The sequence below is a fragment of the Pithys albifrons genome, chromosome 10 (assembly GCF_047495875.1).
Source record: "Pithys albifrons albifrons isolate INPA30051 chromosome 10, PitAlb_v1, whole genome shotgun sequence".
Classification (NCBI taxonomy): Eukaryota; Metazoa; Chordata; class Aves; order Passeriformes; family Thamnophilidae; genus Pithys; species Pithys albifrons.
This window is the reverse complement of record NC_092467.1, coordinates 10,892,994-10,905,791: the sequence shown is the minus strand read 5'-3', so window position 1 is coordinate 10,905,791 and position 12,798 is coordinate 10,892,994. Positions and strand designations below refer to the sequence as shown.

At 37.5% G+C, this 12,798-nt stretch overlaps 1 protein-coding gene across 2 annotated transcripts in view; it reads right to left on the bottom strand.

The window, feature by feature from the left end:
* CFH (complement factor H) overlaps nucleotides 1–12,798 on the bottom strand; it is a 28,268-nt gene that overhangs the window by 7,832 nt on the left and 7,638 nt on the right. Inside the window, exons 5-14 of one of the 2 annotated variants that reach the window (XM_071565414.1) lie at nucleotides 12,323–12,517; nucleotides 10,163–10,333; nucleotides 8,654–8,833; nucleotides 6,951–7,151; nucleotides 6,136–6,309; nucleotides 4,274–4,450; nucleotides 3,223–3,399; nucleotides 2,891–3,064; nucleotides 1,473–1,655; nucleotides 632–814 (exon numbers count right to left, since the gene is read on the bottom strand). In XM_071565414.1, the coding sequence (XP_071421515.1) occupies nucleotides 632–814; nucleotides 1,473–1,655; nucleotides 2,891–3,064; nucleotides 3,223–3,399; nucleotides 4,274–4,450; nucleotides 6,136–6,309; nucleotides 6,951–7,151; nucleotides 8,654–8,833; nucleotides 10,163–10,333; nucleotides 12,323–12,517 (1,815 nt within the window). The remainder of the gene's footprint in view (nucleotides 1–631; nucleotides 815–1,472; nucleotides 1,656–2,890; nucleotides 3,065–3,222; nucleotides 3,400–4,273; nucleotides 4,451–6,135; nucleotides 6,310–6,950; nucleotides 7,152–8,653; nucleotides 8,834–10,162; nucleotides 10,334–12,322; nucleotides 12,518–12,798) is intronic. The other variant, XM_071565415.1, reaches the window with a different exon arrangement.

The following is a 12,798-nucleotide window of genomic DNA, read 5'->3' as shown; positions in this document are numbered from 1 at the left end:
ATAATAATAAAAAACCCTAACCAATGTCTTCTTCCCTAAAAGTATAGAAAGGTTGTGAAATGAGCAAAAAGAGAAGGGGTCTGCATCTATTTCTACCAGTATCTGAAGGAAGGGTATCAAGAGGACAGAGCCAGGCTTTTCTCAGTGGTGTCAAACAATAGGCAATGGGCAGAAACTGATGCACAGAAACTTCCACATGAATATGAGGAAGAACTTTACTGTGTGAGTGTTTGAGCAGGGACACTGTGGTGCCTTCCAACTTGACTCATTCTGTGATTCTGTGAAAAGGACTAATCAACATAAAAATGGTGAGGATAGGATAAGCCTAACATGTTGTGGCTATTAACATTCATTTTAATTGCTTTTAATACTTGATTTTAACAACTGTGCAAGTGTCTTTTTCCTTCCCCAGACTTACTCATAGGCTTGAAATGTTGTAGGTGTAGAGTCTTTCCAGGATGAAGGACATGCTCCAATTTAAAAGAGGTGTAAATAAAAAACACTTAGTTTTGATGCATGAAACTATAGTATGTGTAGCTATATACTGATTGCTGAAGTCCTTGAAATTTTGAATAGAACTATGTTACACTCACATCTGAAATATTAGTGAAATAGTATGGAGAGAGATTACCAGCACAAATAGGTAAAGGCTTCCATTCTCCATTAAGACATCTTATTTTCATTGTCTTAGAATTGCCAGAGCCTGGTGTACATCCACAAATTACTTCATCACCATGCAAAAACTGGGTCTGGTCTGCCTGATGCAGAGCAACATTTGGAATAGAGGAAGGTGATCCACATGGCATTTTGTCTTCTGTTGAAAATAGTAGAAGTATTCCACAATAATATTGGAGTTACACACGTAAAGCTGAAAGAACTTAAATGAAAATAACTATATTTGCATTTGGTGAGCCAAAGCTACTCCCATCAATTGTAACAACCAAACTTCAACACAGCTGGAAATGTGTATATCTTTTAGTCAGTTTACTAAATCCCTCTCCTGTCTTTTCCCTTCCTTTTCCAACACTGTGGCACGATCCACAAGTAGTTTCAGCTAATGTTACTTTTTCCAAACTGTCAGTACATAAACCCTAAAGTTTAAGGAAACTTTCAATTAATGCCTCACCTGAATCCCTAATTCTGATCAAAATTATAATTGATTGTACACTTACAAATTTGTAATGTATGCTTTCAGTTAGAATTATTACAAGAACTGAAAACCATTGTAATGTCCCTTAGAGGACTGCAATGCTGTCACCTCTCTGTGAGAACAGCAGTTTCTGCTTTGGGTTGTCACTGTTGCAGTGGTAGTGACAGGGAAAGGTAATGGCCCGTCATGACTTTTCATTCACAACATGATTTTGAACATAACATATCATAGCTGCAAATATGTAATTTCAATTGTGAAAGTATCTGTGCTAATTAGGCACAGTGAATTACAGAATTCTCACAAGTAGAGTTACGTAGATTACCAATGCAAGAGGGAGGAGGTGACCATTCTCCATCAACACATTCTATTTCCTTCGATCCAACCAGTTTAAATTCGATGTTACACTCATATTGCTTTCTGTCCCCGTGTTGATACTGTTCCTCAGAGCCACCAGAAATACTTCCATGGGCAATTTCAGGAGGAGGTCCACAGCCACTGACCTTCCCTGAAATCAAGAGATCAAATCTATGCTCTGAACTCAGTAATTTTAGCACAGTTATTTGTAAAGCACAACATAAAATGAATTTGTTGTTTAAAGTTAAGAAAAAATCAGTGGAACAGGTTAAATGGATCATTGATTTATGCTTTTGAATATCTGGATTCATGTTGGGCTGGAGATCACAAACAGATCCTGGCTCACTCTGGTATCTTACTTCCATACACTGTCAATGGTAGCTATTATAAAAGAAGTGCTTGATAAAACCAACCCAGTTTTAAAATGAAAAAATATTACAGGGATGGCAACTTCTGTATTCTAAAAAAAAAAATAAATTAAAATTGACAATTCTGCAAGTAATAATAACCTATGTCCTAAAAATCACCCAGTAAGTGATGCAATACAGTATATTAAAGGAATTTACTTTTGATGGTGTGAATGAAGCTCCTGTTACAGAAATTGATTGAATGGGAAGAAAGGGAGGTCAGAAATATGAGGTCCCACATTCTCTCAAGCTTCATGAAAGCCCATGCACCTCATGAAAGGGTGTAGCACCAGTACAAGAAACTCCTTTCAGATGCCAGTAAGTTGTGCTCTGTCCTAAAAAGGGTAAGTACAGGGGCATGCATTTGTCCTTCTGCATGAATTTATTCATCCTACTAGATGAAGCTATAGAATTTCACAGGAAAATCCTTCACTGGGTTTCTTTTGCTTGGGTACAGTTCTGTGTCATCTCCAAACTAGCTTTTCTGTCCCCTTCAATATCATGTGATCAGAAAAAAGAACATAGAATACAATATCTGATGGGTATCAATGTTAGGCAATCACAAAACTTAGGCCATGTAGGATATATTAGGAGGACATTACTCAAATTAATCACTCCTGGCTGCCATATTGCACATTTATTTATGCATTTTCGAGTAACAATGTTTCAAACAATACAGTCAATAACCTGATTAATATTTTGTGCAAGCTATTTACCAACTCATTTTCAGTTATTGCAGAACTTCAACTTGCATAACTAAAGCTAATAGAAAGTCCAGCACTGAAAGTTCAACTGTTGAGAACCTTTCACATGAAATAGCAGAACACTGAAATGGAAGAGTGCGAGTTCTTGGCCTTTTCGAGATGAAGATGGGATAGCTGGTTTTGTGAGCAAGACTGGCTTATAGAAAGTGCAGAAGTGTTTAGGACCAGACATTCTCATCTATTTCCTACTAGGATAAAGTTAACAGAAGAATTACCTTTACAAACTGGTGGTGATGGAAACCATCCAAAGTAGTAGCACTGAATAGAGGCAGGTCCCACTCTTATGTAATTGTTTGCACAGGTAAATGTCACAACATCTCCACTGGAGTATTTACCTTTCTTGGGAGAAAAATCTCCTCTGAGCAATGTCGGCATTGCACATTCTATTACTACAAAGACAAAATATTTTAAAATATAGTGTAAAACCTACAGAAAGTACATGAAAACACAACTGATTAGAACAAAACCAAAGAAAGTCTTAAAGAAAAAAAGGTTCACAGAGTGGATACAGAGACTTACACTGATTAGCAAACACAAAAATATTTACCAAGACACTGGGGTGCTGGATTCCATTCACCATTTATGCCACATATTGTGGTATCAGTTGGCATATTATTTGCAGTTTTATATCCCTCCAAACATGAATACTCAATTGCATCTCCAGGCATAAACACAGTTTTATCTGTGTGGTAAATCAAAATGTCGTTTGTTGCTTTACATGATTCTGTAGAATAAAACAAAAGACATTTTATTATCCAGAAACAATGCCCTTTAGAAGCATCATCCCTGTAGGTGTATTTGAAACATTAATAATTCTGCATTGGCAGAATATTAATGTAGAATATGTAGCATATTCACATATTATCTAGTGCATTAATCTTCAGAAATATGTGTTTGGAAGTAATATTTAGCATAAATACTTCTTCCTTAGATTCAATTATTTCCTTCTGCTATGTATTTTTATTATTTTTCAGGTCATAGCACGTTATACTCCTGTTCCCATGGTCATTTGTGAGGGCATCAGAAAAGAAGCAACAAAATCCTAGGCAAAGACAGTCTGAAATAAAAGAACAAGATAAAGTAGCAGCTAAAGTTGGTCAATATTATGAATCTCAGTATTATAACAATGGAAAATTAAGTATTTTACTATACTTTACCCCTGTTCAGGAGAGGAAGGAACTTCCAGATAAAGAATCCTATTTTTCTCTAGTTTGGTCACATTTAAAGAAAGTTCTTGGCAGAATACCTCGGTTCACAGACATTTCTTCATAAATTGGGAATGAATTCGGGCAAGTGTACCTTTTATCAGGTAAGAATCACTGAAGAGGTCAGTGATTACCATTTACTTAATGCTAAAGAGATCCAAAAAAATAGCTCAACTAGACGACAGTAGGTTTTTTCCCACCTTGCTAAATAGCTTCGTGTCTTCTCTCTTTCTTTCTTGGAGCCTGAGAAAGGCTAATCTCTGAATGATCAGAGATCTGAGTCTCTGCCCAGTAAGAAAATTCCACCAATCTAGATGACAAAACTCTGAGTGCACAGGACACCTCTCTGTGTATGGCGACAATCGTAGGGAGCCCTGAAACTTATCTACTCACTGATGCACTTTGGAGGTGGAGTCCAGCCAGTTTCTTGGCACTGTGTCTTTCCCTTTTCTTGTCCTTCTGGAGTTACAAATCCACTATGACACCTATATGAGACCATGTCTTTTAAACGGAATGTTGTGCTTAGCAAGGTGAAATAACCATTCTCAAAATCGACACTCTGGCATTTTTCTGAAAGAGATAACATAACATTTCTTTCAAGCCCAACACTGCTAAACTGCATGTTTATAAATCACAGCAGAAGGAAGACGAAGCAGCAGTAGGATTTAGGACACTTTAGAAGTTTTGCTTCTGCACTGAGCTGTCTTCTTGGGGGACAATTGGAAAGGGAAAAATCAGAGTTCACAGTTACCAACTTGTGCAGCACAAACAGGGATGGACAGGGGTTTGACTTGCAGCAATTCTGCAAGCTTCCTGAACTGTATGTCCACGTCTGGTCTTCACTAGAAATGAAATTCATGTTGGGCCTGCAAAGCACTGCACATGCACAGACACTTTCTGTCCATACTGCAAGGCAGGGGCAGAGCACCACAGTGTGCAGGAGTCACCTCAGTCCTGCCAAGGAGAAGTCATTCAGAGTGCACATACTGCAGGCAGAACTGCAGCAAATCTATACCATAGGCCCCTCCTTGCACACTAGTGCAGGTAGACCCAATGTAACCAATTTCATGTCACTTGCAATACGTTGTTTAAGCCATTTAGTATTAAGTAAACACTAATGTTCAATATATTGTTTAATATATTTTAATACATTGCTTAATACATTGTTAATTGAATACATTGTTTATACATAAAGTTTAATACATTGTTAATATATAATGTTTAATAATTTTTTAAATGGATGGAAATCAGTTGTATTGGTTGGCAGTTTTGGTCTTGTATTCTGAAAGAAAACATTGGCAGAATATTAAAATCTTTACTACTAAATCATTCTGTGAAGGAGTGTCCTCATTTTAAGAAATTAACACTATAACAAATAGAAATATTTCCACATGAGAGAGCCAAGTAAACGAAGATATAAAAAACCCCAAAACACTTTGAAGAACACTAGAGGATGTAATTTATTGTTTTGGGCAGAGTTAGTGGTACTTTAGTGAAACAGCTTCAAAAGTTTAAATTTCATATCAGATTTTTTGGTGATTATACCAGTGATGCCCATAATTGCCTTACACTAGGAATCATAAAATTTTATTTTGCTTGCTCATTGCTATGTCAGAATCTCAGTGGGTGGCAATCCAAAGCATTTTATGGTAAGAGTCCCTATCAGTGTGGAATTGTTTCCTAAAAAATACCCTTGCAGTTCAAGGAAAGTTAAGCTGAATTATTTCTTTTGTCTATATGAATAATTATGTAAATACTTAAAGTTTCAGTGAGATATAATAGCAATTTCAGGCTTGGTGCAAGTCAGGAACAAAAAGCTGGAAATAAAGCTAGGAGAGGGAACCTTTTCATTACTCCCACTTTCCAGTATGAAGCCAAATGGAAAGGAAGTAAGAGGAATAAGGATTAGGTGGCATAGCTAGAGGCTGAAAAGAGACTGTGCAAGGGAAATGATTGCTATTTATGACTGCACAGCCATGCTACAACAAGGTTTCACTATGGAGGACAAAGGGACTATGACTCCCATCCCAGATCTCCCATTCTATGTCTGGAGGAGCCACATGTGGCTGTTTTACAGGGTGACACAGAGACGGACCTCAGCAGCACAGAGGGACATGAGAGCTATGTAAGGCAGGTGAGAGAATCACAGCACTGCCTTTCTGTTGTACAGCACCTTAACTTGGTCACTGGGGGTCATGTGATGATGGATTTACTGGGTTTAGATAGAAACCACAACAAAATACAAGCACACTCACTTTCACGGGTACATCTTGGAGGAGGTGACCAGCCATTCCTTGTGCATGTGACCTCTTCATGCTCAGCAATGTAATCATTGTGGCAGCCATATGTAGTTCTTTCACCTTCCTTGAAAAAGTTACTCCAGTGATTTGGGAAATAACCATTTTCCAGCTGGTTGACATAACATTTTTCTAAAGAAGAAAGGTAAGTACATTTAAAGACAGTAATTTCTACAGCAAGAACGGAAGTAAATTAATTCTTAGAAGTACAGTTACTAACAAACAGGCCTTCAAGCACATTTCTATAGCCTTCTATCCCCAAAAGACACTGGTGTGCAAACCTGAATGACAGTATGTTTTATTTCACTGCCCTGAGATTAACAGAAGTGAAAGTCACTAGTAAAGTGGTAGTAGGTGATCTAATAACCATGTGCACCAGCTCTGGTTTAGTTTACTATATCTCTAAACTGTTGATGTCTGCAAAGTGAATTTCAGCATTTGCCTCCCAGAGACTTTATCTCTGTGGAAGTGTATCAGTCTCTTGAACCAGCTCTAGACATTTTACCAAGGGCTTAGCACTCTGGCTCTATGGGCTCCTGCACCCCAAGAGCCCAGGCGTAAGGAAGATGGCTGAAGGAACACCATACTGGGTTATCTGAGTAACTGGTTCTTTCCTCCAGGCCGGGACTCCATTCATTTCCTGCAGTTCCAGGGGTCAGCTAAAGCAGTCCAGTTTTAAGAAACTTTTATCTTGTGTTCCATCAGAACAATTTCTGCTGCACAAACCTTTGATAATTATAACAGAACTGAGCATATATTGGAAATGTACTTACTCAGGCATTTTGGCTCTGGAGACCAGCCCGTTTCAGAACAAACAATTCGATCCCAGGTATATCCACTGGGTGTTGAATAACCATTGATGCAGCGGTAGTCAACACTCTGCCGAAATCTCATTGGAAAGTAATTGTGTTTGTAGTACTCATAAGAGTCACTTAACCTGCCATTTTCTATAACTGGGTAGTCACATGGTCTCACTTGAAACAGAATTTAACAGCAATGATATCAATACATGCATGAAGAAAAGCTCAGAACACAATTAATTCAGAGGCAGCTTCATCATATGAGTGTTTTCAGGAGCTGACAGAACCAGGACTGCACACCTTGGCACACCCCTAAGGAGTGCGGGAACAATTGCACTCTGCTTCTACTGTCTTTGTCAATGCTTATACTTATGTCATTTCTCCCAAGTCCCTTGCAACCAAGGAGAATCCAGGAAATATTCTCAGTGGACTCCAAATGCTTATTCATGAGAATAAATGTAAATATTTATTCCACAGTGAGATGACACTCACTGTGGGTCTTGACTAAACTTACTATGCTGACCATGACAGCAGCCAGGACATCTGGCTCAGATACAGAAACTGACCTCTGCACTCTTAAAATTAAGACAACCAACACCTGTTACCACTTCCATTTGTAACTTCTGGGATCCTAAAGGAAAGGCTCTTCCTAACTCATATAATTTTTATTTGAATATTGTAGCACTTTGTTCTCTTGGTTCTTGAAAAGAACTGACCCTTTTCAGGGAGAAGTCAAGGATAGAAGGAGGAGATTCCCAGAAGCTTTCATTCAAGTTTACCCAGATTCTTCCCAAAATGCTCTGACCCAGAGCCTACCTGCAGGGGCAGGGCAGATCACCCACTGGAAAGACCATTCAATAACGAGTGGTCTCAAAATGATAACTGAATTTTAGAACCCTAGTAATATAGAGAAAACATTAATACAGATATTAACAGAGCACTTTTCAGAAATAGCTCAAATTATCTTAAGATTCACTTACAAGATTGATGGAATCAATTTCATCAGGGTTTCTCTCACATTCTGTTTTCTAAATTTTTTCTTTTACTTTCAGTGACCAAAAATCAAAGAGTGCTAGATTATGGAACTAATTGCTAATATACGTATTTATTTTTCATACTGTGCCTACCCTACCGGGCAAAACTATTATTGTAGTTATGGGATGTTTAAGCCAATAAAGAACTCATTAACCATCAAGAATATCTTGTTTTGTTATCTGACAGGTTATAATAGACAGAAAGTAACCCATGACTGTTCATAGTGTGAACTTACAACTCCAAGTAAAAATCTAAAACTGTGATAGCTAAGAGGAAAGACATCTTCCAATCATTACCTATGGTTTGCCTACTTTAACATACACTATGCCCTTTTATCTTGTCTGGGATGCTATTCCTTCGGTGGAACACAAGTGAGCTGACTATAACATATTTTAACATATTCAAAAAATATAGTAATAGATAATACCTGTGCTAATAAAAACAATGTGAATATAGACTAAACCATTGTTTTTATAGATGATTTTTCTAAAGTGCCCAATTAAGCTTTATGTCACAAAGAAACAAAATTAGTAAATGACTCCCATATCTAATGCTCTATAAGTTTTGCTCTCAACCTCTTTTTCTCTCAGGTGCTTCTAACAACTCTACATTTTGTATCTTCATCCATGAGAGCTACTTACAGACACAAGCTGGATCAGGCACCCAACCATTCCGGGTGCATTGAGCTGTGTTTTGGCCAGTCAACGCTTTGAAATAATATCCATAATCACACTGTACTGTGATTTTATCACCCTCTCTGTAGCTGCCTCTCTGAGGCATAAATTTCCCACGGGGAACTCTTGGAGGAGAGCATACAATTTCTACATAAAAAGAGAAAAAAATGAAGAATATGTTTAAATTTATTGCATAAGTTCTTATTTTCAAAGTATATTGACCATAACTGCATGAAATTGTTAAAAATATGTTTCTTAAGGCAAAGAACAGGTGACATTCCTCTCCCACTCTTAAAAATGAATGGTTTTGTAAGAGAAGAGTGACAGCTGTTACTGATATCACATTAATTTAAAGATTAAAATTAAATTGCAAAGAGAATGGTTGGAGGAAGAACTAGAGGAAATCAAACTGAATCTGACTCATTTTTTCAGTAGGTATTCTGCAGCTGGGCTATGCTGGGTTCATTTATGGGCACTGTCCAGAAGTAGGGCAGTGTCAGTGGCAGGACCTATATGGAGAAATATCTACACTTAACTAGGAACTGATCATTCAAAGGCTGTGTGATTAAGATTAAGGTCTTGCACTGACACTGGAAGTATTTCAAGAACTGGAAAAGGTTGAGAATCAATTCTACAAAACTCACGATATCTTTATGCTCAGAGAAGCCAGAAAACAGAACCGGTCCTTTAGATTTTTTGTATTCTACTTTCAACTTAGAAAAAGAACATCAAAACCCTCAGGGCTGGGAGGGGAAGGCTATAGGGTGGCTATGGGTTGGTCCTGCTGTGAATGTGGGTGATCAGTTGTATGAATGTACTGCTGAATCATGTAGGTTCAGTGATGAGGCAAGTAGGATGCAGACCCACTATTTAAGTATGCCCCAAGAGCCCAGTATACTGGTGTCTAGATGAACGTTTTGTTTGGCACTTCTCACAATCAGTACGTTCCTAACCTGTAGGCAATGCATATTAATTAGCATCATTACCAATCTTGAAGCAGAAAGGTCAGAGATTGGGTGGGCCCCAAGACTGACAAGTCTTTATTTCTAAAGAAGTCTTACTGGAAGAGGACCCAGGAAGGTTGGTGGTATGTAACATCCTACAGTGTCACCCTGTTGCTAACATTCTTTTTCAGTTTCAAGAGTTTGGCAATTTCTTGAAGACAATTCAAGGCACTAATAATTTCCCCTAAATTTACATCAAACTGCTTCACTTGGGATGTAACACGTATATTTCTGTTTGCTGGATTTAGAGATTTAAATATAGATTATTTGAGTGCTGTAACTGAATCAAACTGAAGTAAAATACATGACCCAGAGGACTAATGTCAAACAGGACTAGTCTCAAAAAGTTACTTAATCCTTCCAGGTCTTCATGGATATTGGTTAGAGGATTGATTTTGTTATGAATAAATTTATTAATCTCTGAAATTACTTCGAAACCCAACAACTGCATAAAACTTTAGGCCAGGCTAACCAGTACAATAGGGAGGTGGATTCCATCCTGATTCAGTGCATAGTGCATCTGCTTTTTCACCATATCTGTATCCGTCATTACAGGCAAACCGCAGTATTTCCAATTCCTTGTAAGACTGCTTTGGGGAAGGTACATATCCATTCCGAATTTCTGGCACACCACAGGTAATATCTGAAATAGAGAAAGACAAAAATCCATGTATTTGCTAAGAAAAAATTCCTATTGTAATAAGATTTAGCCTTTTTTTTAATTGAAATTCTCAGAAACTTTTGCATTTGGAAACTGTTTGAAACTGATTTGAGAACTCTTCAGTGATCTGACTGTGGGTTTCAGGTAGAAAGTACCACAGCATCAACTGCAAAGTGCTTCATGAGACAGATTTCAGGGCTTTGCCTTGGATTTTAATGGATCTCAGGAGTAATGCATAAGGCAGAAGACATCAAAAAATCAGAAACTAGCTTAGCTGAATTTTTTCCATTTTTCACATAGGTTGATTTCTTTGTAGTTTCCAGCAAACCTAGTGTGCTCTCATAGCCAGTAAGTTATTAGTTAAATCATTACATCTAAAGGAAAAAATAATTAAGCATCTGGAAAACTGACACTAGAATGCTTAAGTATCTGTAAAACAATATCAGCATCTCAACTCCTTGCCAAACCCAACAAAACCACCAAGATCTTGCAGTTTCCTAAAACTGAGTTCAAAAATCAGAAAATATTCAAGGATTGCTTCGTAGGTCACAGAGCAGGACACTCAAGAGCTCTCTTAGATTCCTTTGCTGAATTTACTTTGTATTTAGGATGATATATAGCTTATTGGAACTGTCACTGTTCAATGAAAGTCACTATATTCTGCAAATATTACAAGCACATATGTTTAATTCCATTTCATACTGTGGGATTATGTTGTAAATTATAATAAAAGTGGATTTCAAAGCAGCAAACCACAGCACTGAAACTGTGAACAAACCATACATATATCTGCAACCCTGACATACATACTCTGCTCTTCTAAACACACATTTCCTGATTAGGTAACATAAATAATCTAAGAAACTTGATGGTCTGAGTATTTAAAAGTGTTTATTACCATAGCATTCCTGGGATTCATTCTTACATACAATTCATTTTTACATCCAATCCCATACAATCCCTGTTCTCAAATCAGGATGAATAAGACCATCCAGCAGTACAAGCTGCAGACAGCGGAGGTCTGAACTCCCCAACAGAGGAAACATGTGGATTGGAGCAGATCCAATGAAGGGACATGAAGATAATTAAGAAATTGGAAAAACTGACAGATTAAAAGAGGTTTAAGAGGGTCTAGAGAAAAGAAGGCTTGGTAGGGGGGCAGAGAGGATATTTTTTTACATGTGTAAATTCCTGACTCCTGTGGGGCAGGTGGAAGCACAGGTGATGGAGCCAGACCTTTCTCACTGGCAGCCACAATACCAGAATGGGCAATGAATTGAAACATGGGCATGAATTGAAATACAGGAAATACCACTTAAACATTTTTACTAAAAACTGTTCAAACGCTGTAATGGGTTACCCAGAGAGGCTGTGGAGTCTCCCTTGTTGGAGATACTCAAGAGCTGACTGAACATGGTCTCCAGCAACTTGCCCTAGATAACTGCTCTGAGGGACCTTCAGAGGCCCCTTCCAACTTCACCTCTTTATGGTTTAGTAAAAACTAAACAAGAACTTTTTAACTTGTCAAAATACATTAAGGTGAAGAAAGAAAAATCCATCATGATTTTTTGGTATTCTATATACCCTAAAAATGAAATCCTATGAGTTTATTAATTGGTTCACATAGATTCAAAATCGTTTCTAGTTATTTTGGTTAAATTAACACTGAAGTGTTGAATCTATGGCAGACATGTTGCAGTTATTTTCAAAAAATTTGACTGCAGTCTGGCAAAACATACAGCTTGTAGCAAAAACGGATGGTCTATTATGACTATATTAGCATCCAATATTATATTTCTCTTTCTCATCCTCCTTCTTCATCTAGGCAATGGAGATTGTTTACAGACCAACTATGCGTAACTGCTGTGAAATAAAGTGAAAGATTTGTGGTTTCCCATGTTGTAACTAGTCCTTAGGAGTCTGTGAGATTAAAGATTCTCAATTACACACTGTAAATAGTGTTCTTTTTACCTTTGCACTGAGGCACATCATTACTCCATTTTCCATTAGATGAGCAAACTATTTCTTTAGCTCCAACAAGCTTGTGTTTTGCATTACATTCAAAATTTACAACTTGGCCAAAGGCATATTCTTGGTCTAGCTCAAATGCACCAGTCATAATTATTCTTCCATTTTCTGGTGCCTGTACAGGTAAACACTTGACCACTGGAAAAAAAAAAAAAAGAAAAAAAAGGAAAGGGGTAAAAAGCATTTTTGAGGTCTATCCTGTCAAATGAATTGACATACAAAAAAGTGAAAATACAGAAAACTCACTGTAATTTGCTTACACATTTAGAAATATACTCTCTAGTTATGTATTCAGATAGCATTTGCAGCAGATATAATACAAACCCCTAAGGGAAAAGACAGATTGACATAGTAAGAAGCTTCTAAACCAGCTCTCATCATCCTCGTCTCTGCCCTTGAAGGCTGAAGACAGAGCATCC